Below are 27,594 nucleotides of genomic sequence, written 5' to 3'. Positions count from 1 at the left end.
ATTGATCAGCTCCCATAGGATCAGTTTTCTCTGTGAAGATAAGTATCTAGCCTTAGCTCCTCCTCAGTTCTAGTACCCACATCACTAACTGCCTATTGGACATTTTGATGCCCTGGAAGCATCTCAAGTTCAAAATATCCAAAATAAAACTCATTATATTTCCTGAGAAACCCATCTGTCTTCCAGGTTTTCTTCTGTCAAGGGTATATTCAATGTACTCCACCTCTTAGAATCCCAAGTTTCCTGCAAATCTCAGTTCAAATACCATTTCCTAGATGAGACCTTTCTTCATCCTCCAAGCTACTAATGCCCCCTACCCAAATTTCATAGGACTTATTTCATACATATCTCTCCTGATCAAATGTAAGTTTTTTGAGGGCAGGGACTTTTCATTTTTGTCTTTTTGTTCCCAGCACATGTCACAGTACTTGGCACACAGCAGATACTTTATAAATGCTTGTTTGTTGAATGATTCTAGGTAAAATAAACAGTGAAATAGCTCTTCTCATTTAATCTCCTCACCTTTTTTTTTCTAAAAATAAAAGTGAAATATCAAGGAAAAAAATTTCAACAGAAATCAAGTTGTAATTTGTTAGATTCTATTCTGAGTCACACAGCTTATTTTTTTTTTCCTTATGATGGAACAAATAGTGTTTAAAAGTAGGATTTAACCTGGGGAAGAACAAAATTATATGCCCAAAGAGGGGTAGCCCAAATTGCTTAATTGGAAAATGAAAGGAAGATTCTTGGAAGTCAGCAGTGCTGGTAGGGTTCGGGTAGGGAGTGGGGAAGAGGGAGAAAAAAGAAACTGTAAAATCTGAGCTAATCTTGACAAAATATCAAAAAGGAAGCTGTAAAGGCATACAGAGAAAAAAAGCCTTACTAATCCTGAGATAAATCAACCAAGAGATCATTAAAAATGACCGACCTATGTGACTATTTTCTTCTCTATATGAAATTTTTATCCAAATAATTTCAGTGTGTACTGAACACATTCTCTATGAGAATATTAGTAGAGAAAAGACACCCTTTTGCAAATAGTGTTCCACAGTGAACTGCGTTATTACACAACTTACTGCTGAAATAGAGAATACATGATTTCACCATGTGTACTTGTTCATTATGAAAAAAAGTTTAATTATATATTATAACAACACTGTAGAAAATGAGCAATTTTGAAATATGTCAGAACTCTGATCAACTCAGTGATCAACCATTCCAGAGGACCAGTGAAGAATACCACCCACTCTGGGACAAAGAGGTTAACAGTTTAAATATGCAGAATGAGACACATTTTTTGACGTAGAGCATTTGTGAATTTATTTTGCTTAACTGTATAAACATATTGGTTACAAGGGTCTCCCAATGTATGTCAAAATAATTTAAGATTATATGAAAGATAAAACAGATTGTTCAATTACTACCTGATAACAGACATCAGACATAAAATAGGGAGACATAACTTCACTAAAAGATTTCCTGTAGGTACAGTCCTCCACCGGTTTGTAGATGGCGTCATGCTGGTTGCATCAAGGCCAGGAACATTGCAGAGCGTGCTGAATGAAATCTATAACTATTCTAAAGAGTTTGGCTAAACCACCCACACTGAAAAATAATGTGGGTGAAAAATTGTACAGCCTAGATTAAGACATGCAGTTGCATCAACAATTTATGTCCCTTATCCATCTGTATAAGTTTGTGTTTGTACATATCTGGGACAGATATTGAAATAATAGGTTGGGTCTAGAATTATGTAATGGGAAAAAGATCTGAATTTTCTTCAGAAAATTGCAGAGCTCCTTTAATGACCATCAGCTCTTCTCAGATACAATAATATGTGAAATTAAAGTGACTACACTTGGTCTCAAATAAGAGAAATAATGGACTTCCCTTCTTTTCCTCTTTGTTATAAGGGATGACTCTCTGGAAGGAGATGAAAAGACCATATTAGGAAGTATAGGTGATACAAAAACAAAAGACAATAAAAATTCATTTAAAAAGAAACAAACTTTTTGATGTTAATATCTAGCTGATAAAAAAAACTATCTAGCTGATAGCATATGGCTTTTTTTCCTGTGTCTCCAACCATTCTTTTTAATATTTTATTATTTAGGTTTAACATTCTTTTTAAATTTTAAATTCCTTCTTACCCCTCCCCCACTCACTGAAAACAATTATACATGTGAAATCATCCAAAACATTTCCATATTAGCTATATTTTTTAAAAAACAAGAAAAATAAAGAAAATGAGAAAATTATACTTCACTTTGCATCAGAGTTCATCAGTTCTCTGGAGATTGACAGCATTTTTTCATCATGAATCCTTTGGAATTGTTTTGGATCATTGTATTGGTCAGAATAGCCAAGTCTTTCCCAGTTGATCATCATTACAACATTGCTAGTACTGTGCACAATGATTTCTTGATTCTTCTCATTTCACTTTGCATTCTGAAACCACTCCCCTCATCATTTCCCACAGTACAATGGTGCCCTATCACAATCACATGCCACAGCTTGTTCAGCCATTCACCAATTGATAAGCTTTCCCTCAATTTCCAAACCTTCCACTGTAAAAAGAGCTGCTGTAAATATTTTTGTACATATAGGTTCTTTTCCTTTTTCTTCAGTCTCTTTGGGATACAGACCTAGTAGTGGTATTGCTGGCTCAAAAGGTATGCATAGTTTTATAGCCCTTTGGGCCTAGTTCCAAATTGTTCTCCAGAATTACAATCTGGATTGTTTCCGTATAAGCCATTATCTGGTTCCAGTTGTCCACCTGAATCAGCTCTTCTCAGAGTTGTCTTGGACAAATATATATCAGGCCATCGTAGAAGCCAGGGAAGCTAATTCCTTTATTGGCAGTAATTGGTAGTGAATGCATCGTCTTTGGGGCTATTTTGTAGATTAGCAGTTTGTCCAGTCTTGTAGACTTTTGTGATTTGTCTTTGCCACTAGTCTTTCAAGGACAAATAGATTAAGGAGAATGTAGCTGATGTTTCAAAATTTATGTCTGTATCCTGCAATAGAAGACCCAGATTCTCAGCTGCACTTCTGTAAGTGAGCAGCCTAGCTCTTTTTGTCATAGACTGGTCACCCCTTTTATGGGAATAACCAAAAGTTTAGCCATGTTATATCTTCGGAACAGGGAATTTTATCCTCTGTGGTCTTGCACACAGAATTCAGAGTTGGCCAGTGCCACTTACCCATTATCTCTAGCCAACAGGATCCAATTTAGCCGTTATCAAAATATCAGTATTGGAATAATACACAATGTCTTTCCAAACTTGAAACTGAGTCTCATACATTCTCAGAACTAGTCTTAAGTAGCACATTTCAAAGCCAAGAAATCCAATTTGTGGTTTGTGGCTCTTTCCCTCAAATTCATTAACAGCCTTCATAAGATGTCACATTTAGAAGTGAATATAATTCAGATATACTCTAGGTAAGAATACAATAGGATTATGACCTTCCTAGTCCTGGACACACCTGTGTCATGTCACCCCTGAACTTGTAGTCTTTTTCAAATGAACTATTATTTAGTCACACCTGTCCCCAATTTTATTTGGCATCGGAGGACCCAGGTGAAAATCACAGCTCCACCACATTATCTGTGTAATCTAGGGCAAGTTACTTATTCTCTCTGAACCTGTTTCCTTACCTCTAGAATTAGGTTCTTTGACCACTATGAGTCCAAGATATTACATTATCATTACTAAATTTTATCTTGTTGGACTAGTGTTCTGGGTTATCTAGATCTTTTTTGAATCTTGACTTTGTAATTGAATTATTCAGTCAAATCAAACTTAAACACTGTTAAGCATTGTGGTAGGTAGGTGCTGGATAAACAAGGACTTTTAAAAATGAAATTTTCTGCCCTCAAGCAATTTATTTTTGGGGAAATTAAATTAGACAATTTGGAGGGAGACACTAGAATCTGAAGGATTAGGAAAAGCCTTATAGAAGGCTCTTGAGCGGGTCTTAGAAAGAAATCAGCCACTTATTTCAGTTGAGGGAGTACATTCCAGGCGTGGGAGAGAGCCTATACAAAAGATGAAGTAACATGTATGTGGAATGAGAAGCCTTATTTGACTGGATTATAGTGTGTATAAAAGGGAGTTACATGTAAGAGTAGGAAGGTAGCTTTGAGACAGATTATGAAGTGTTTGAAATGCCAAACTGAACTGCCTGTATTTGATTCTGCAGGCAATAAGGAATTTTTTGAGCAGGGGAATATCCACCACATAGCTGCTCATGTTATCCCTAATACACAGAGCTGATCATAGAAAGGGGAAGAGACTTGAGGCAGGCATTCCAATTAGGAGGCTTTTGTAAATAGTGCAGGAGAGAGGAGATGAGAGTCTCCTCATTTGAGAGGTTGCTGTAAGCAGAGAGGGAACATATGCAAAAAATATTGTAAAATATGAAAAATATATAAAAATAATTTTATTTAAAAATATAAATATAAAAGAGGTGAAATTGGCAAGACTTAGCAAATGAATGGATGTGTGGGATAAGAGAGAGGAGTGAGTAGATCACAATTGCAAATCTTGATTACCAGAATAATAGTGGTGCCTTCAACAGTAAATTTGGAAAAAAGGTGACTTTGGAGAGAAAGATATTTTGGACATATTGGACATTTACAAGACATCCAGTTTGAAATTTTCAGTGGGCATTTGGTGCTGGAGGCCTTAGAGCTCAGCAGGGAGACTGGGGCTGGATATATAGATCTGGAGTCACTTACATAGAGCTGTTAAAACAAATGAGGCCTGATGAGGTAACCAAGCCAGACATTGTAGAGTACAGAGGACCTAGGTCCAGGGCATTGAGGAACACTCAAAGTAACAATTTGGTACAGTAGAAAGAACATTTACTCTGGAGGTCACCGGACCTGGGTTCAATACCTCTGTGACTTTGCATATCTCACAATCTCCTTGGATCTCAGTTTCTTTGTAAAATGAGGGATGGCCAATGAAGTTCCAACATGAGATCTATGCTTCTATAATCCAAGATCCTTTGAAAACCCAGAAAATCTCATGTGTAAGCTACCCCATATAGATTTGTGTCACCTGAAGATTTTGTAAACTTAGTATACTTTTTATCCAAGTCACTGATGATAAAAATATTAAAACAGCAGAGGATTAATCAATCCATGGGGTACTTCCTTCCACGATGACACTGAACCATTAATGAATGTTTGTGTCTGGCTGTGTGTCTCACTACCTGTTGCTTCAAAAAGTTCAAAATCCTGTACCACCATCTGTCTTGACCACAATATTAGAATTGCTTCTTTGTCAAACAGTTTGGTAAAATGTTAAGTATTTTCCCCAGTCTACTAGGCTTGTACTGGAATATTCAAATGGACCTGGGATCTCATCAATTTGGAAGGTCCCATCAAAGATGCATCCACAACTGCCCGTCCCATATGTGGTCAAAGCAATATCCTAATTCATTACCCCCATGTAAGTTAGGCTAGTTTTTCCTTGTAATATATTGAGACTATTTGCAAGACTTGATTGACTCAGGAGATTAAAAACTCAGGCAATTGACGTTTTTTTTCTTGTCTCCTAAGGTCAAAACAGCCACAAGAAGCTCCAGGTACATTCTGATGCTTGGCTTAAGGACCATAAAGGCACCCCAAAGGCTGAGGAACTTTCTTCAGCTTTGTAAATGTGTTTAACATCCTCCTGCTATAGCTAAGTAAATTTCCTTTTATTACAATAAGTGTCTCATTTCATTCCAGTGTTAAACATAAACTACCAGGGGACTGGCTTGAGTCAGGTCCAGCCCAGATATTGTATGATACTCATTTGTGTCCTCCCAAAAGTTAACTTAAGGGGGTCCTACTCAAACATGATGGATGCCTTCCTCAGTTTCTCCTGACATTGAGAGTGTACTAGTGGAACACTGTGGCTTATCTACTTCTGATTCCTTGCTCTTGCCAAGTGACTGGCTCATATTCTCTTTCCATAATAGAGGTCTTCAATAATACCCTTTAACCTGTTCTTTGGAGTTCCTCAATGATTGTAGGTTGCAGCCTGCTCACATCCACCATATGCCTTTTCATTGCCCTCTTTGTAATGTTAATCTTAAATTCTTCAAAGGCAGTGTGTTACTCCAGATCTCACTGCCCTACAGCAACAGTAACAAAAAGTTCATTTTTGAAAAGATGGACCTTTGTTGTTATGGGAAGTTTGGGATCAATAAAAGTTCTTTGTAATTTACCAAAAGCACTAAGGCCTACTCTCCTCCTCTTTTTCAACTCTGGACCCCACTCATTGTTCATCCATATCATCTGTCCCAGACATACATACTCTTGGACACACTCCATAGGGTTTCCTCTTAGAGGCATGTTAAAATCTGGGTAATAAACATTCTTTATTCACATGATCCTTCCTGAATGGATGTATAGGCCAAATTCCTTTGAGTGATGACAGAGCATTTTATCCATGGGGAATTCCTTATCTTGTATGTACACTGTGCTATATATCCTCCATCACAGTGGCGAATAGTTTTGATAAGCATATCTCTCTCTTTTATGCTTCATGTGATATTTATTATCAAGAGGTCACTGAAAGTGTTATTTCTGTTGTTACATCTTCCAAGGAATCTTGAATTAATTTGATATACAGATGGAAGAAACCTTGTTGTCTATAAGATGGCCTTTGGTTCAATTGAAGCATTTTAAAAATAATCAACAAACAGTAAATATAGGGGGATCTACATGAACCCAGGGTCACCTTGGTAATATGATGAGACATCAGAGTAGAACTTTTGTGGAGCACTTTTTATAACACTGTCAAAAAAGGAAATGAGATTATAAGTTATTCTTGATGAAGCCATGTTAGATCTTTGTGATCACTGTTACCTAGATCTATCAATCAACAAAAATGTATTAATACTATATCCCAAACACTGTTTTAAATGTTGGTAACAGAAAAAGAAAATAGTCCATGTCCTCAAGGGGACTAACCGCCATGATCTCATTAAGAGTAAGAATAATGAATAATTATAGTTAAGAATTTTGTCAGGAATTAAAGTGAAGCTCACTGGATTTTAGATTACAGACTCCAATTTTCTTATTTGAAAATCAGAGCAACATTTGCCCCATTTACAGTCCTATGGCACCTTTCCCATTTTCCATAATCTTTTAGTGACCACTGACAGTGCTTCAGTAATCAAATCTGCCAGTTCTTTCAGTAACCTGAGATGTATTTTGCCTGGACCAGATGACTTAAATTCAACAAAGGCAGCTAGTAGGTGAGTATCTACCTACTTATATTGAGTATCAGCTCCCTATTTGGTTACTTCTGTTCTGCCCTTTCCAGTGCAGATATTTTTGGCAGAGAAAGGAAAAACAAAATGAAAGATATGTGTGCAGCAATCCCTATTTTCTCTCTATTATGGGTTATCATGGTACTATCTACCCTGAGCAGTGGTCCAATTACTTCTTAGACCCTCATCTATTCTCCAAGACAGATAAACATTTAGTTTTCCCTGCCCATTTCAGTTCACATTAATGTTTAAATCCCCAAAATTATTCTTCCAGGACTATGCCACACTTTTGTAATTGTCCATAATAATAGTGAAATAATAACAACAACATATGTAATAGCATGCCCAGCACTGTGCTAAGTACTTTACAATTATCTCATTTCATTTTCACAATAACCCTGAGAGGCAGGTACTTATATAATATTATCCTTATTTTACAGATGAGGGAACTGAGGCAAACAAGTTAAGTGTTTTGCCCAGAGTCACACAGGTAATAAGTGTCTGCAGCTGGATTTGAATTTAGTTCTTCCTGACTCCAGGCCCAGTGCTTTATCCACTGTGCCACCACCTTCTTGCTTTCCATTTTGCCTTCTTGTTTCCATCTTCTTTTAAAATCCAAGTTGCTTGGTGATTTCCTAGTATGTATACATTGGATTCTTTAGGGAATTCCCCTTTTTCATTCTCATACAAATTCTCTTTATAGCTTTAGAATTTAATTCTTAAAAGCTTCCTGATCCTCCTGAGCTGACTACCCACATAGAATTTTAGGTCAAAGGTACCTAAACTTGAACCTTTGAAATCTGCTTTCTCAAAATTTTAGAGTAGATTTCAAACTATGCCTGGAATTTCTCTCCTTTTTAGTCTAAATTTTAAGTGGAATGTTTACATCTTGCCTAAGTTAACATCATTTGTACTCCAAGATCCAGTTCCTTCTCCTTGTTGAAAAATGCAGTCAGTTCAATTTAAAGTTACTGTAAACATTATGAAATATTTGGGAGTCTACCTGCCAAAACACACTCAGGAACTGTATGAACACAATTACAAAACACTTTTCACACGAATAAAGTCAGATCTAAATAACTGGAAAAATATCAGTTGCTCACAGGTAGGCCGAGCTAATATAATAAAAATGACAATTCTACCCAAATTAACTTACTTATACAGTGCCATACCAGTCAAACTACCAAAAGTTATTTTATAGAGCTAGAAAAAACAATAACAAAATTCATCTAGAAGAACAAAAATTCCCGAATATCAAAGGAACTAATGAAAAGAAATGCAAGGAAAGGTAGCCTACCTGTACCAGATCTTAAATTGTATTATAAAGCAGCAATCAATCATCAAAACTACTTGGTACTGGCTAAGAAATAGAGTGGTGGATCAGTGGAATAGGTTAGGTATGCAAGACATGACAGTCATTAACTATAGTAATTTGATAAATCCAAAGACTCCAGCTTCTGGGACAAGAATTCACTGTTTAAAAAAAACTGCTGGGAAAGTGAAAATGGTATGGCAGAAACCTAGGCATAGACCAACATGTTACACCCTATAGCAAGATAAAGTCAAAATGGGTACGTGATTTAGAAAAATGCAAAGTCAGAATAAGTCGCCATCATTGGTTACTCGATGTTTTGAAAGATCAAATTATTATGGCAGTTTAAGACATTATTAGTGACTCTGACTTTGGGAAGGAGAGTAGTCTAAGAGATGTACAGGTAACTGAAGCCTCCATCACTATAATATCATGCCTCTTTGTGACAGGCTTTTGACGTTTTAATACATTAGAAATGTTCCACATATGCAGGGTGATACTTTCACCTTACCTACTTGGTGCTAAGTGTTAGAATTATGCCCATTGCCCCCTTAACACTGTCACTTCTGAACAGGGCAGGGCAGAAGCTAACCCAGGAAATAGCTATATCTTATCATTGTTGATAGTTGTAGCAACAGTAGCATCAGTGAAGGTGAATAATGCCTCTTGGAAAATACAAGACTTTTGGAGTAGCTTAATTGTTACCTTGGACTACCTAAATTAATGAGCTTATTTGATACTGTGAGGCAACATGGTGTCACGTATAAAATATTTGACTTAAGAAGCAGAAAGGCAGGGGCCAGAATTCTATCTTCGACATTTAATATTTTAATCACCATGAGCAAGTGTCTCATTGTCTCTCAGCTTCAGTTTCCTCATCTATTAAATGAGGGTAATAATATTACCTGTAGTAATTACCTTATAGGAATCAAAGGAGATAATTTATGTAAAGTACTTTGTGAACCTTAAAGTATTACATGTGTCATCTTAATATTACTATAATCAAGAACTTATTGTACGTATTTATGTATCACATACATGAAGAAAAAATTAACATTCTCATTTTATTGATACATCTAGGTCTGAAGGAAATAAGTTTACAGTGGTAAAATAAAAATCCCTATTTAAATATTTTACCAAAATGTCCTTTTTTCAAGGATATTTGCCTTTTAAATGTAGTTATTAACATTTAATAAATTTGACTTTTTATGTTTATTCATTCTGATATTTTCCCCTCATTAATGAGTTACTCGGGCAGGTGCTGAAATATACTCATGTGTAGTCCCTTTCTATTCCATCTAAAATAATAAAGGTTAATTTAAATGCATAAATCAAGGGTTCTTAACTTGAGATCTCTGAACTTTAAAAAAAATATTTTGATAACTTTCAAATTATTAGTTTCCTTTATAATCTTATGTATTTTATTTTATGCATTTAAAAACATGATTCTGAAAAAAGGTCCATAGACTTCACGTAATTGCCAAAATGGTTCATGACACACAAAAAGTTAAGAAGCCTGGCATGGAACGTAAGCAATAAAAAGAAAGGGACAAAGCACAAATAACCCATATGGAGCAACTGACAATTTTTCACACACAGAAACATATTTGAGTTCTCAACCCCATTTTGTATTTTTTGAATGAAACTTCTAAAGTGTTAATTCAGTGTTCAGTTAACTGAAACCTGACATTTACCACTACAAATAAACATGGTGATGATAGTCATACAAGTGTTAGCTACCCATTTAAGGAATTTTGGAGGATACTTTGTGTATATTTTGTGGCTCTCAATTCTAAGTTAAGAACAATTTAGTTTTTAAATTTTTTTTTATTTTCCCTGCTCTGTATTTAGCTGTAAATAATGGGAACTCCCCTATGACCTTTTGTTGAATCCTATGAACTAAATCAGGAATCTAATCATTTTGATATATTATACTTTTAACACATTTTTTTTCTGGTTCTCTATGTGGATGTCAAAGCATTTAGAAATCAGGATTTTAAAAAATTCTAACTTTAGGGTTACTAAAAAAAAAAAAAAAACTTAAACTAGTTTGCAAAAGTCTTTTATTGTATCCGTGCCACACATACTAGTGAAAAATAACACTCCTAAAAAAAAGGGGGGGGAAAAGATTGCTACCTTTTCCACAACATTTTATTTTAAATAAAACTTCAAGTACTCTTACATAGGTACAAAAAAAATTCTCATCTATCTGCCTCCAATAGGCCACCACAACACACAGTAGATAAAACACAGTGGTTACAAATGTCTTTTTTTCTTTTTTTTAATTTATTTCTGTGGCAAGGCAAATGGGAGGGAAATGTTTCTATGAAAAAATACTGTGTGCGTAGGAAATTGTCACAATTTTATTCCACATGGATACAAATGATTATATACTTGAATTTGTAGGCCCTGGTGGCTTGAAATTATATAACAAAATAGAAAAAATGGAAAACTAATATCCCCTACACCCTGTTTCAAAGGCAGGCACTACCAAGATTAAGGAGACTCCACAGTGTTGGTAGAGGATAATTACTGTACAAGCTGTATAGCTATAATTACCTTAAGACTAAAATAAAATGCTACAATCCTTCTAAGGCATAAACAATAATGTCTGCAACAATATGTACACATCATACATATTTAAAACAATACTTAATATAAACAATAATGAACAGTATATACATGTCAATTTTTCTTCACTGTCTTGAAATACAATTTAACTACACAAGTGATGCAGCAACATATATATAAATGTACTTGTTACTCTACAGTAAAGTTTAATTTTTAGTGCTTTTATAGCACATCAGTGTAAACAGTTTTACTTGGCTTTGTTTTATATTTTAAAACATTCCTCGTTGTATTTTCAAGATTTAAAGCAATTTTCTAATTCTTCCTTTTCACAGAAAACGAAGATTCTGGATGCAGTTTAATCATAAATAATTCATAAAATTAAATACATTCACTAAAAAATAAACTACAAAGTAAAAAAATGAAAAATAGATATTTATTGAGTGGGAAAGGAGAACCATTTCCCAAGTAGAGCTCTGGTGGTTGAATATTCAGTGCGTTTTGATATATTTTCATTGCTATTGCACTATAACACCCCTCTCTTTGAAAATTCTTTGGGTGTGCTTCCCTGTTCTACCTAAATTAGTTGATAAAACATACAAACCAATAACCAAGGGCCATGGTTGCTGTAGGAGTGAAGCCTTTAGAAGTAGTATCACTTTTCTGATACTTAAGGAAAAAAAAAGTCTTATGTATGTGCCTTGCACTTTTACGTAAATACAGTTCACATTGCTGGTCTCATCTGTCCTGTTTAAAGGGGGAAGAGTAGTTCTGATAACTTCAGCTCACTTTGAAAATATCTGTCCATTTTTTTTCAAAATACTTCCTCATGTTGTGGCCAGCTCTGCCTATGTCAGAATCATCTTCATTAAAGGTTTCACAGTTGTCAAAAACAAGCCTGACATCTAGAGCAAAGGTTTCAAGGTTAGAGTACCTGGAAGAAAAAAAAAAGAAAGCTTTTGTTATCTTTTTTTGCCCTACTGAAACAACGTCATTTTGATTGTCGAATAAGAGGATCTAAAAAACCCTTAGTCCAGCCAGGCCACCTTGCCATCTATTCTGTGATGCCCTGTGATGCTTTTGATTCTTCTCTTCCCTCTTTCTACCTCCTGCTCTGTGTATAGTAATCAACTTACTATCATGGATTTGGGAAAGGGTGAGTTGGTCAACTTCCCTATAGATCAGCTTATTATGCCAGTGAATTCCTAGACCCAAGTTCCCTTCCTTAGTGTCTACTGTTGAGTCATTGCAGTCATGACCCCATTTGTTTTTCTTGGCAGAGATACTGGAGTGGTTTGCCATTTTCCTTCTCCAGCTCATTTTTATAGATAAGAAATTGAGGCAAATTGGGTTAAGTGACTTACCCAGGTTCACACAGCTAGTAATTATCTGAGGCTAGATTTGAACTCAGGTCTTTCTTACTCTAGGCCTGGCTCTCAATCCACTGCACCACCTAGCTGCCCAATGTGTACTGTCTTCCCTTCTATAATATAAGTTCCTTATAAGCTCCAGGGAGCTTATACTTATACTTACTAGCATATAGTACCAGAGCATATTAACAATGCTTACATTTTTTTCTTCCTTTTTTCATTCATTCATGACAAAACTGAGTAGAATACTAGACTTAAGTTGGCTACATAAAATTCCAAACTGGAATTTCTAAATATAAAATATGAAAATGGAATTCTAGAAAAAGTTATTTATTTTTTGTTATGTGGCATAAATGGATTTAAATGGGGAGAGTTCTACAGATCTCTGCAAATAATATTTTCAGATGATCCCATATTTCTGATATATACGGTTTTTTCAGGTATCTAGGCCATGTTGTGGGGGGTTTTTTTGTTGTTTGGCTAAGCATCACAAATATCCTTTAGGACTTGAATCATCCTATGTAATCTGAATAAAGGCAATGTGGTAGAGTGAAAAGAGGACTTTCTGGAGTCAGAAGACCTGGGTTCAAATGCTACCTCTGACACTACCAGTATAACCTTGAGGAAACCACTTTATCTCCTTGGGCTTCATTTTAAGTTTCCTTCTAGTTCCTAGGTTTGTGCTCCTACAATTTCTAGCATGGTAATTGGAATAAACAATGCTTATTTCAAATAATAGTAAGACTAATGCAGCTTTTGCATGTAGATTAATAGCACACTTTTTTTTTTACACAAAGGAGAGAAACAATAGTGCCCTTAATCAAGACACACTTTGTTTCAATACTCAGGTACTTAACTATAGTCATCTACTTAAATCTATGCATACACATATCCACTGTGCCTTAGATAGCTCATAGCTACCTAAGATCTGAGATTTCTACTATCTTCTCAGTATTTCTCCCTTTGTAAACTTCTGTTTTCCAAGTTCATTCTTCTGTCCTAGAAACAAACTCCTTTATTTCTTATTCTTCCAGTCAGCTCCAGGCAGACCAATACAAATAAAAGAAACCATTTAAAACTCATTTGCAAGTGATGATAAGTCATAAGAAACAGCCTTCCTCTAAACAGAAAAAGGCATTTTAGGCCTCTCAGGTTTTTTCAGTGTTTCCACTAGGAAAAACTCATACTCTGTGAGCAAGCACAGTGGGAAGGAAACTTCTCCAATTGATAAATAGTAGGTAAGTGGGTATTAAAACCAAATGGAGTACCAATATATTTCAAAAGAGGGCTTTTAGAAATGCAAATGCTAAATTATTTCTGACTTGGGATAAAGAGTATTTTAAAAAATGAATACATCAGGAGTGAGACTTTCAAGCTTTGAGAATAATACTTCGATAGCATTGAAAAGCAAAGCAGCAGAAATTTCTACTGCTGCTCTAGTATATTCAGAGATTTTTAATTTCTTATGAGGAATCTAGCCTCAAAAACCAGAGAGTCATTACTCTATCTTGAGTCAGAGCTAAGTCATTGACTTTGAATGATTCTAAATCAAAAAATCTTGCTGCTGGAAGGGACATCTGAGATCCACTTCATACCTGAAGCAGTATAGAAACTTTCTTATAACACCCTAACAAAACATCCAACCTCTGTTTGAAAGATAGTCTATCCGTTGCTGCTGCTGCTGCTGCTGCTTTTTTTTTTTTTTTTTTTTTTGTAGTATTTCTTTGACAAACTAAGACCTGGGAAAGACCTAAACTCAAAAAGGCCAAGGTCTCCTACTGTATCCGGAGCCATCTCCAGTCATCCTGACCTATGTCTTGCTATGGACCCAGATGGTGCCTGAGGAGAGAGTGAGGCAGGTGACCTTGCATAGCCCTGCCTCACTTAAATCCAGTTTACTTGCAAGTCAAGGCATCACCTTCCTGATGTGAGAAGAAAGGACAGACAACAACAACAACAATATTCTATAATGTCTTAGTCCCAATTACCCCAATCCTGGACTTTGGTGGCTGCCCTCTTTCTGGCCTCAAACCCTTCTCCTCTCCATCCAACATTTCATAAAGAATATCTCCTTTCTCAGTCATATTACTGCCCTGGTTCAGAACCCTTTATATACTCTCAATTATTTCCCACATCAAGGTGAAGCTTTACAAAATGGACTATAAAAGTCTCTACAAATTGCCTTCCCCAGTTCCCCATCAGTTCCCTAACCATAACTTCCACTCTATTTGCTGTTTTTAACTTCTTTTCAGCCTTTAAAAACATCTTTCAAGCCCCATTTCTTTTCCATTCATTTCTGCCTAATCATGGATCTTCTCTGCTTCCAAATTCTACTAAAGCCCCATCTGGGTCGGGTAACTCCACAAATTCTCAACTCTCACAGTCATCTTAGGGTTGGTTAATTTGGCAGTTTTGAGATGCCATTCTGTTTAAAAATAGATTTTCACATGGCATGAAGACTTTGTGTGGATCCAAACTGTGCAACTGAGCAGGGGCTCTAAATATAGGATCTGTCAAATGCCATTAATTATTTTTTAATTTTAAAATTTTTATCAGTTATAATATTTGCAATATTAGTCATAACATTGAAATAGTTTAAGATTCCTCCGCTAGTAAATTTGTTTGACTAGTATGGTAATAATACAGATAAACCTTAAACAAAGTTCCAATCGACTCTTCTAAATTGATTCAGTCCTATGCTATCTTCTTAAGGAAAAAAATGCTTAGAATAAACCAACTGATGTATTTATTTGGAGTTTGTCTGATAGCTCAGAATCTTACACACATAGGTGGTAAATTTATTAGTTGTTCTTTCTCTGGTTATGGAAGGGCATTGTAGATTAAGATCCCAAAGGAAAGCCATTAACTGGTTTGGAGGGGGAAGGAAGTGACTTATGAATTCATAGGTAGAATGGCTCTATCTGGGTTTGTTCTCCCAGTAAAAGCCCCATCTGCATAGCTCCAAAAGTACACACTGTCCATGGGAGGCAAAACGCACTCATAGGATACCATTGTGTCCTTACATTCCCCAGGAGGAACTCTGATATGGTACAGCAAAGTACACTATCCAGTTACTGGGAAGCTATTCTCCCTTTAGTCAGTTTACTGTGTAGAACATACTAAAAAGGAAAAAAAAGGATTATTTCTTCCCCCAGACAAATGGAAGAGTGAACTGGGGGGTACTCCCAAAGAAATGAAGGAATAATCAATACCTCTGCTTTTAGGCATTCCTTTTTTAAAACTTCTAATGATATGCTACCTTTGGAATTTTGTGATAACCTAGAACGATGATAAAGTCAATTTTAAGTAAAAGTCATATAAGATACTATCAACAGCTTATAGCTTTACAATATAATATGTTTACTTACTGTCCACTACTTAGTTTTTCTCTAATGGTAGAAAAATCCATCGGTTTCTTAATAACCTTCTTGTAACCAGGGACAAGTTTCAAGTTTACAGGAAGTAGAAAAGGCCATGCATCTTCATGAGTTTCCATTTCAGTCAGGATCATGCTAAATAAAAAAAGTTTGAAACAAACTCATAGTTAAACATTTGTTGATACAGTATATTTTAATAGAATATGTGGTTAAAAGAAGAGAAATATTTTTTAAAATAATTTTTCTACTAATATGAATAAAAAATAGCATTTATTGAAAAACTTTGAAAAGTTCCTAATACATTTAGGAGGATACTGAAAATTTTTTAAAGTAAGGAAGAATAGAAAATCTACCTGCATAAAGCCAGGTCCTTAGAATCATCTCTTTTAGGTTTCTTAATAGAAGTAAAACTTTCTTGTTTTAACAAGTTTACAGAGACATTTTCCTCCATTTTTCTTTTCTTGGGGTCTTTATTTCCTTTCTTTTGTGAACTACTTGTGGCTGCTGAATCTTCATCTTCAGTATCACCTGTTAGAGATAATTTCCTCCCTTTCTTTTGTTCATTACTCTTTTTTCCTTTGATATTAAGTTTTTTGATTTTTAGAGTTTGACCACTTGCCTATAAAAGAAAAATGTAAATAAGGAATAAACAATGTGGAAATTTGATTGATATATAAAGATATTTTCTCTAAGGTAAAACAAGTAATGAAACAACACAAAAAAGTCCTTATTTTTTAGCTATTCTTGGAAAGAAGGAATTGCACAGATCAAAAGCAAGTGATTAAAAAAAGTATGATTGTTTCAAAGTGAGTCAAAAACCTAGGAATCACATAGTCACTAAATTTCCAGTAGAAATAATAAGAATAAAAAAGAATTTTGGAGAGGTCTTGAAACCATTTCTTACTGAATTTTTTCACAATGTAAATCAAATCCAACTCTCTTCCCATTTTCAAAGAGAATTCTGCACTTATGCCAGCTCTAATGACAACACTAAAAGCTAATACAGCAAGAAAACTCTTTCCCCCATCGAATTTATCTTCAGAATTCTTAGAGCTCTAGTACAGTAACACCACTGTACATTAATCATTTTTACTGTAGAATAAGTCAGGAATATTTCTTTAAAGCAATAAGTGAATGAATTTTCAAAGATTATAAAAAGATTCTCATTTAGAATACAATTTAATTAAGAAAAGCAGTGTGAAGAAAGCATGGAATTTTACTCAGAGTTCAAGAATTATTAAAATCTCAAAGGGAGATAACAATCATACTATGTTAAATATGGAAAAAAAATGTTTCCAAAAATAAAATGTATAAGATCTGGATAGGGAAAGTTTTTGATTTTTATAGGGACTAAAATGGTAACCCCTTTTATGTGCATATATGTTTGAACTATCTATGTATGCACATATATGATATGTATATATACACATACATAGTTTACTAAGAAAATTTAATATGCTCAGAGGGATGCAGAATAGGAGAGGGTTCAAAGACTTCTCTGTTTAAAAAAAGAAGGACAATGTGGTTGAATAGGAAAGAAGACTAGGAATTTACAAATACGGGTTATAGTTCTCACACTAGTTGTATGATATTGGGCAAATCAATTAACATTTCTGGGCCTCAGTTTTCTCATCTATAAAATAAAGGGGATGGACTAGATCATTTCTAAGGTTTCTTAGTTTAATAATTCTGTTCAAAAGTCTAACTGTGACTAATATATCTAAATTCAAAGAAAATACATTGAGTACTTGAAAAAACTGGTTCCCTTAATTTCAGATCTGTTAAACTCCCTTATTTACAGTTATTTTCTTAAATACTGAGCTATATAAGTCTTATAATGATTTGGAAATAGTCAAGTAGATTATAGTGTTGATTCAGCTCATTTCAAGAATATTTCAAAGCCACAATCTAATTTGAGGGAATTTCTGAGCTGTCAGGAATTGACCTCTCAAGCCAATAAATTTTAACTAGAAAATACAAAAGAGTGACAGGTAGCCATAGACTCATTTTCTGAGAACACAGCAGTTTTTAAAAGGTGGTACAGTGAGTTCTCAGCTTCTCATGACAACAGGGGACCAAGACTGAAATCAAATTTCTAATCATTTCAAATAGCTATCTCAGAGCTAAAGGGCACTTTTTTTTTCCATTATAAGGCCCAAAATTGCTCCAAGTTTTCATTGGGCCACAGACTATTGTAGACATTGAAAATTTGTTATATGTGCAATATTAAAAAAAGCAATTTAATTTTCCCCATAATGCACATGTACAGAGTAAACCAAAAAATTGCATTCCTTCATATTTTTAAACAAAATTCCAAAAATTATGAAGAAATGAACACAATTTAGTGGACTTTTTGCTTCCATTTCTTGTAAACTGAGAATTAAGGTGTGGTCCCACAATTGTTTTCCGTTTCCATTTTGGATGTATAAGTGAGCATCTGATATTTATGATTGTAGGTAGGTATGTGTAGATAGTCATGTGTATGGATTTTGATTTGCAAATCAACATAAAAAATCTTATACTGCAGTATACTCACTTAAAGCAGTCCTAAAGTTTTTTCTGAGTTTTGTGTACTATATCACAACCAATGTTGTGGTAGTAAAAGGAAGGGGGGGGGAAAGTACAAAAAAAATTTATAATTTTTTCCTCATCTACAAATTCATATTTACCATCTTATCAAAATTATAATGTGCTCTATGTTTTTTAAACACAAGCAAAATGACTATACTGATCTTCACAAAAGTATATGACCTTTCAGGCAGCAGGTTACGTAACTGCTATTCATGGAATAATGTAGTGTGGACAAACCAAAAAATCATTTACATGTGATTTTGGAAGGTATTTATATTTACATTTGAAAAGTATCAGATATTCTGAGAATTCACAGCACTTTTACCAAAGTAGACTTTTCATTTTACCATCTCTCATGTCATAGAGCAGTGGTATCAAACTAGCATAGAAACAGAACCCTGTGGGCAGCATGTTGCCTTAGGAAACCATAAATGAACATTATCTGTGTTGTGTTGTATTTTTTATTTATTTTGTTAAACACTTCTCAATTACATTTTAATTTGGGTTTCATAGGCTTTGGCAGTGAGTTTGACACTTCCATCATAGAGAGACTGTTGCTTAGTACCTCTACTTGTAGTGTATTATGGAAGTAAGCATTTTATGAGTGGTATTTCACTTGTGAAAAAGTGACATTTCATATTATTTTGGCTTTTAATCAACAGGTGTAAAGTAAAATGTAAAGATTATTAAGCTTAAACCTTCCTCATGTTACAGATTTAAATAATAACAACTTTAAAATTACAGATGAAATTTATTCATTTGTTTCTTTAATTTTGACTTTCATGAGCCATTCTACAGGTCCCTCAACTAAAAACATTGAGAAAGAATGTTTGATATTTTGATGGAGAGGAGAAATGCTTTTAAATTTTACTCTTCTTATGGATCATAGGTTTCCAGCTGGAATGGACCTCAAAGGCAATCTCTTCCAGCTTCCTCATTCCTCAAATGAGGAAACTGAAGCCCATAGCAGGGAAGTAAATTGTAGCCAGTGAATGGCAGAGTTAGGAGTCAAGACTAGGTTTTCTTGACTTCATTTTAATGATAGTTTCAATAGCTGAGTGATAGTTTTTTAAAAAATAGTTTAAACATTTAAGAAATTCTATATTCTAGGAAAATAGAGGAGAGAGGAAAAAGAGTAGGGAAAACAAGAAAAGCAATTCCCAAACCTTGGATAATGGATACAAATTACTTACTATCATCATTTTGTATTGCTTTAAATGTTATTTGAGTTCATGTTCTAAAAAAACCAATATGACTTTAGGAAATCTGAATTTTGAAATTCAATCACATAATTGTGATGTTTGTTGTTTTCCTAAAACAGTGAATTTTACTAACCCTCTGAATGGATATTTATCAGCATACTTAGAATCCATTGTAAATATAGGTACATAAATTTATTAAATATTTTAATTCCAATAGAATTGTAAAACAAATGGCTGTGCCAAAGGACTTGATGTTGGAAGGGTTCTTGGGGACAGCAGGCATGGGGAACCTGCAGCTTCGAGGCTACATGCAGCCCTCTAGGTCCTCAAGTGCTACCCTTTGACTGAATCCAAGAAGATTCTGTGAAGTTTGGATTCAGTCAAAGGGCAGCACTTGAGGGCCACATGTGGCCTTGAGGCCACAGGTTCCTCAACCCTGAACCTCCTCATTTGTCAGAGAAGGAAACTGAGGCCCAAATTGGTGGAAATTATTTGTTCATGATCACAGAGTAAGTAGTAGAAGTAGAATTTAAACCCTGGCATTTAGACTTCATATCCAGGACTCTTCCCACTAAATTATGCTAGAATTTAATAATTAGTCCTGAATATGCAGGGATCATGCCTTTTTGAAAGCTTCAGAAATGCATAGTAAATGATAGGTGTATTAAAAAAAATCAGATTAATCTGAAGGTATATAAAATTGACATTATTTTTCACATATTATTAAAACAATGTTGTATACATTAACAAAGTTAATTGTCAGTTTTAGCAAACTGTAAAAGGGCAGCTATGATTTTGTTCTTATCTTCACAAATAAAACTAGGAAAACTTTTTGCTTTGGGACAAAGTTTGACTACGTTTCTTGGCCTTTTAAAGTCATCACAGAAGTTTACTGGGACTTGCACTGCTATCAGTCTTCTTTCACAGCCCTAAATAGCCCCTCCCCCCAATTAGTTTTTCAATTGTTCCATATCAATCCTTTCCAGTTCCTAAGTTACGTGGAGTTGACCAGCAGACTGAGTGAACAGTTTTTCTAGAATGGGTAGTGTTTGCTTTTATTTTCAGTGTTTCCAAAAATATCTTAAAGGAAAATGAACAAAAACAAAATACAGAATCATAAAAGTAAGTAATATAAAACTCCAACAAATTACTTAATAAGCAAAATTAGTTTGTACTGTGGTAGGGTTCATTTGAAGATTCCTATACAGTCCTTAAGTTTAAAATCATTTTTTCAATATGACAGGCTAGCATGCTGCTTACATATAGAAGGGAAGACTTGCATATAAACTATTTAAACATGCATATGCATGTCTATATATGAATATAATAATAGCTATCTTTTATATAGTACTTACTATGTGCCAGATACTGAGCTAAGAACTTTAAAATGATTATCTAATTTGATCTTCACAACAATCCTTTGAGATGGATTCTATTATTATCTCCATTTCACAGATAAAGAAACAGAGGCAAATAGGTTAAGTGACTTGCCCACACAGCTAGGAAGTATCTTGAGACCAAATTTGAACCCAGTTCTTCCTGACTCCAGGCCTAGCACTCTAGCCATTACGCTAGCTATCACACACCCACATACCCCTCCTACTCCCAAGCCCCCCTCATATATTTATATACATGTAAAAAGTATAAATATATAATAAAAATACATAATTGCAGCAAACGAAGAACTACCATCTTAATCAATAAACATTTATTAAGTGCGTACTATGTAGCAGGCATCTTGAATATTTCTAAATTATTTTATCAGGCACAACTGTTTTAGGTATTTAATTGAAACCTGAAATATCAGGTAGAAAAAGAAAGCATACTTAAATGCTTAGAATCATGCATTTCTTCCTCCTCTCTCTGTCCTCTCTCCCCCCCCCCCCCCCAGGCTGTAAAGGATCATAGAAATCATTTAGTCTAAGGCTCTTATTTTTACAGATGAAGAGAGTGAAAGCCAGAAATGGCTAGTCAGTGATAGGACTGGAACTCAGACATAATGACTAGCAGTCCACTCATCTTTCCATCCTACTAATAAGTCATAGTTGCGTTTTGATCATGGCCTATATTGATGCATACAGAACTCTTAAAAATGCATTTCTATCAATCTACAATCGTATCTCTAGGTTTTAAATGATAGAGAAAACATTTCAAACTAAATGAAACTGATTTTCTTCATCCTCTACCTATCTCTGAGCATAGATAGGTTACTCTGTTATTATTACTACTACTTCTGCTACTTTACAACATAAAATTATAAATATAAATATATTAGAAATTAAAGTGCTGTTTGTAATAGTACTTCAAGATTTGCAGCACTGAAGGAAGTTGATGGAAGTTTCTGATGTATATACAGATGAGCCAGAATGTCCTGGTACTGATATTATATAATAAGGGAAACTCATTAATGGCTCAAAACACAGAACATTTGAATTGACTCATGACAAGTGAAAAAGAAAACAACATTCAGTGTACTTTAAAGTCAGTGTTACCTTAGCAATGCAAGCTGGACAAAACCAGTCCCCATCTGGAATGGTAGTAATCTTGGGCCTATGGCAGTAAGTATGGCAGCCTTTGTCACAGCCATCACAAAGAAGAAGCAGTTCCTCATTATCTCCCTTTCGGCAAATCTGGCAGTACTACAATACATGAAAAATTATTTAAAATCAATACTATCTGAAAATTTCTTCTTGGGAAATTAAATGTACCAAAATTCACATTTTGCACTAATAATTAACATTCCGCTTGCTAACATACATACAATAGCCATACACATCTATGTATCTCTCATTACACAGATATGGACCACATGACAGGGTGAGCAAATCTACGGGGGTAAAATGCATATTTTATGTACATTGCAAAGACCAAAGCTAAAGGCTGAATGCCCGCAAACACTTCTGAAGCATGTACACATTAACATATGGAATAATTAACATGACATTAGAGCACATAAAGCAATGAATAGCTTTAATACATGATATTTTTTAGGATGATTTTTCTCTTTTGGCCATCTTATAATGATCTTCATAATACCCTGTGAAGGAAGTAAGGGTTAAGATTACTGTTAAACATTAAAATAAATTAAAGAGGAACCTGTGTCAGAAATAGGATTAAGATTCAGGGTTTTCCTAGATTTTTATTCTAACTAAAAGAACACATTTCTCTTTAATTTTGTGTCTACTTTAAAAACTGATGAAAAGGTGAATATGAAAATTGAACCAAATCAGGTGTTTGCTACAATTATACAAATTACCATGAACATGATTCTTACTGAAAGTAAGAGAAAGGGGGTACAAGTTAAAACAAAGAATTATTTTAAATAGTTCATGATTTCTTTCCCTTTGACTAACTTAAAATGTTATTATTTCTCTTTTCATGAATTTCTGATATCTTTATACTGAAAGTGTGGTAAGTGGGTTTAAATCTTAAAATTTAAGTATGAACATACTACCTCCATAAGCAAGTTGAAAGAAGAAAAGTAAAAATATAAAAATACAATACTTTAAAGTATTTTTGAGAGAAAGCAGACAAGTCTTATTTTGAATGACTTACATGACTATGTATTCTTACACATTTTTGCTCATATAACAGATAACATCTTGCAATCAATATTTAAAAGAATAAGAACATTTTAACATAAAAATTAATACTAATTTAGCATAGCATTTGCAATCTCATTACCAAAGCTAAAGGCTGAATTTACATGTTCATGTTACATGAAAGTTAATTTACATGTTCCCATCTATTTAATACAAGAGTAAAATCTCGGAGAATCTAAGATAATTTGAAACATTTCGTGACAATGTGTAGAGTACTCACATCTTTAAAATGCAAATGCAACTTATGAATTTTTTCAGTAAACCTGCTGCTACACAGTATTCTGTTCAATAAATATCTGTTAAATGTGTAATATGCTAGCAGCCTAACCATCCACAATGGAAAAAGAAAGTGGATGAAAAACACAGACTACAAATGCTTATTAAATGAAATAAAACAAAAGAAAAGAAAAAGAAAAACACACAAGGCCCAGATTGCAGCATGAACTTGTACAGTAGACAATGAGCTAGATCCAGAATTGACTCCAAATAGAAGATTAGGTTAAATTATATTCTGAAATAAGCAGCACTTTCAACTGGTCGTTTAAAAAAAATACAACATTCTCTCAATTAATACCTGTGAATCAATAAGATTTGTGGTGGTATAAGTAAGATAAAGATTTGTGTTTAAGAAATGGCATAAAAAAGTATTACCAGGGACACAATCAGAATACAAAATGGACCAGTCAGTAGTGAAAGTGAATGATAAGAGCACAAGTGCTGCTGGAACAATCTAAATATTAAAAGAGCCAGAAGAAAGTCTGAAGGAGGTTGAGTGGATCCTTTGTGGAAGATTTATGAAGTATTTCCTACAGAGATATTTACAAGAATTTTAGAGGATGAAAACCCATGGGAAAACTGTGATTTATACTGATGGAGGGAATACCCACACCACTGATATCCCAGATCCATTGCATTATCTCATGTACACACTCAAAGTGGTAAAACTGATATGTATTACTAAGATCAAATGAGAAATGATTCAATATTCCTTCGGTACTAGGAATGTCTTCTACCATATCCAGGAATACATTGATTTGACAAGAATGTAATGTAATGTAAGTGTCTACATTTGAGTCACATTTTTTTAAAAAAAGTCTATCATAGAGATATGGAGTTAAAAAAATCTGTACCACCAACATGAATATTAAATGTAAATCTTTAAAAAACAAAGCTGACAGATTTCAAATAATTCATATAAGGAAAATGTGTGCTGTCTTCTATAATGGAGAATTAAAACACATTGTAAAATATTTTCTACATTTATGTTTTTTAAAATAAATTTCAGTCTGTAATATTAGGGAAGGATGATAAAGACCTTAGGTCTTCAATTTTGTGAAAATCAAGTTTGATATTTGTATTAGAAAATGGTCACTACATGTTATCATGTACATAAACATTTGGTTGAAATTCTTTACTTCTAAAGTTTAAAAGTTCTTTTAATCACGAGAAAGTGAGTGCACCCCTAGAAGTGGTTCCCAACATTTTAATGAAGTGGACTATTTTTCTGTTATCACAATATGGGAGTGAGGTAGGGGTGGGTCCTTTCAGTAATGTAAAGTGTCTGAGTTGGGCAGAGAAGGGCCATTAACATAGTTCATATTCTTCTCCCTTTTGGATATCCCTATCAACTGAGGTGAGGTGGCCATGACAGAGACAACAGCTTAATAAAACTTTAAGATCTATGGTTATATGGCAATCAGCTTTGTAGAAGTATCAGCCCTAGACACTAACCTTAAATTTTACCTGTGAATCTGGTGCCAAAAGTAATCAATCAACTAAGGTGACTAACACTATAAAGATGGAGGGAGAGGAGAGTGCAATATGAAACAAGAATAAGGGATTAGATCTTACCCTCAAGGTTACCATATAGGTGGGGAGATAAAAGTGATGTAGGTGAAAAAATGAGAGAACAGTTGTAGGAAAACTGGGCGCTACTAGTTAAGGACTCTTGGACTATTAGTGCTAGGCAGCAAAGTGGATAGAATGATGGACTTAGAATCCAGGAAATGTGAGTTCAAATTCTGCCTTACAAGTCATACAACTTAGTTATATGACTCTGGGAAAGTCACTTCATCTCTGCCTCAGTATTCTCACCTATAAAATAGGGATAATAATAACACCTTCTCAGGTTGTTGTGAGGATAAAACGAGATGATATTTGTAAAACTTAAAGTGCTACATAAATGCTAGTTTGGGTTGTTTTTTTATTAGTCCCAGAAGAGACCTCAGAGATCACCTTCATATGTCAAAGGAAACAGAGGCTTACAGAGGTTAGATGACTTTTCCACAGTCACACAATAAAATCTCCTGAGTCCCCAAATCAAGATTCTTGGCTTAATTATAAACATTTATAAAGCACCTACTATGTGCTGGGCTCTGTGCTAAGCACAGATGAGCTCAAATGATAGTTTGAAACACTAGTTTAAAAGCAATAGTTTCAACACCCTAAAACTTGTTCTTACAAATATTTCAATTTATGAAAAGAATGAAACACATAGCACCATACAGTAAAACTACCATTTTGCATTTTCTCAGGGACTTGGGGAATCCTTGTAAATAATGGTATGTAAGTATGTATGTATGTATGTATGTATCCATGTATATTAAAGGAAATTGGTGAAGATGCTGTCTATATTTTAACATTAATAACAATAAAGCATATTACAACACTGAATTAAATGGTTATTAAGGGCTTTCCTCATGCTAAAAAGAACAGAAAAATACGAAATTACAGTTTTCTCTTATTCAGTGTCATATACCCAGATAGTATCTCTGCAAATATGATGTTCCTGTACTAAATCCCTCAGGTATATGTAGACAGAGAACCAGTGTGAGGGATTTGCCACAGAAAATGATGTATCTTTATAAAGAGTGGCAAAAGGATGCCCAACTGCTCTTCAAGACAACTACATAGGGGCAGCTAGGTGGCGCAGTGGATAGAGCACTGGCCCTGAAGTCAATAGGACCTGAGTTCAAATCCAACCTCAGACCAAATATGTGACACTAGCTGTGTGACCCTGGTCAAGTCACTTAACCCCAATTGCCTTAAAAAAAAAAAAAGACAACTACATAACAAGCAATAGGAGTATACATCAAGCAAATGTTCCTGAGAAATTAAATTACGGAAGAATAAGTGTAAAATATGTTAAATGTATATTAGGAACATTATAAAGTTATTGAGATTTCAAACAAGCTATAAAAGTGTTGAAAAGTTTACAAAACGTATAATAAAGATGCCTCAAATTGACACCGCACCATGCTGTCTCTCAACACATAAATAGTTAAGCAAATACAGGAAAGCAAATCTCCACTGAAGCAGAGAATGTCAACAAACTCTAAGGATGAGAATCAGTTTCACACAGGAGGTGCTAACCTGCAGGTGAAACGTTCAAGGAAGATGTGAATTCTAACAGGTGGAAAAAGGAGAGTTTGAGCAAAGACACAAATTCAGGAGGTTCAAGGTCAGGATTATGGGACAACAAGTTGGTGACCTTGGTTAGAACACAGAGTATTCAATTTGGTGGGGGGAATGTGAAATAAGTCTGGGAAGGTAGGTTACAGCCAGGTTGTAAGGGACAGGCTGAGAGTCTAATATGTTCTAGAGAAAATAGGGAGCCACTAGAGATTTTGGGGGAATTTTATGGTGAGACTTCTGCTTGAGGAAACTGAGATCCTGAAAAGTTAACTTTTGACTTGATAATGGGGTCATAGTACTCCAAAACAGGCTAACTCTAAATCCATCATTTTCTACTATATATAACACCCAGCTTCCTTAAGTAGGCAGGTACCTGTCTGTCTACCCTGTGAGCTAGGTGCTATTATTATCCCCATTTTACAGGTGAGGAAACTGTGGCAAATAGAGGCTAAGTGATTTGCTCAGGGTCACACAGCTAGTAAATATCTGAGACTGGATGCTTCAAAACTAATGGTAAATTCTAATTCATTGTTCAGGGGGGAAAAGTGCTGAATTTCCTACAAGAAGATCTGGGTTTGAATCCAGACTCTGCTACTTGTTACCTGTGTGACAGATAAATCGCTTCCCCTCTCTATTTCCTCATCTGTGAAATACAAAGTTTGGACTAAGGGATCTTAGTGGATTGGTAGACATTAAATATGAGCATATTTTGATTAATGCACACTCAATGCAGGCTAGGGGTGAGAAATATCTAATTTTTGGCAGAAGTTAAAAGTGGCTACTTTATTTCTGACAGTGGAAAAAAAAGAAAAATGCAGAAGAATAGGATATAGAAATAAGCTGGAGATTATGAAAATCTTTAAGACTGCATGAGTATATTATGTACACTTTATCTTCCTTATCCCC

General features: G+C 34.6%; 1 protein-coding gene across 16 annotated transcripts in view; it reads right to left on the bottom strand.

The window, feature by feature from the left end:
- Positions 1–10,630: 10,630 nt before the first annotated feature.
- Positions 10,631–27,594, bottom strand: part of LOC114045671 (bromodomain adjacent to zinc finger domain protein 2B) — a 342,755-nt gene continuing 325,791 nt past the window's right edge. For 15 of the 16 annotated variants that reach the window (XM_027865749.1, XM_027865748.1, XM_027865757.1 and 12 more), the window contains 4 exons: positions 22,165–22,311; positions 16,253–16,518; positions 15,891–16,034; positions 10,631–12,086 (listed from right to left, as the gene is read on the bottom strand). In XM_027865749.1, coding sequence (XP_027721550.1) covers positions 11,933–12,086; positions 15,891–16,034; positions 16,253–16,518; positions 22,165–22,311 — 711 coding nt within the window. In that variant the 3' untranslated portion in view covers positions 10,631–11,932. Of the gene's footprint in view, positions 12,087–15,890; positions 16,035–16,252; positions 16,519–22,164; positions 22,312–27,594 lie in introns of those variants that run through there. The other variant, XM_027865764.1, reaches the window with a different exon arrangement.

The sequence above is a fragment of the Vombatus ursinus genome, unplaced genomic scaffold (assembly GCF_900497805.2).
Source record: "Vombatus ursinus unplaced genomic scaffold, bare-nosed wombat genome assembly UNPS02014779.1, whole genome shotgun sequence".
Lineage (NCBI taxonomy): Eukaryota > Metazoa > Chordata > Mammalia > Diprotodontia > Vombatidae > Vombatus > Vombatus ursinus.
The sequence above is the reverse complement of the archived record's forward strand: the minus strand, read 5'-3'. Positions and strand labels throughout refer to the sequence as shown.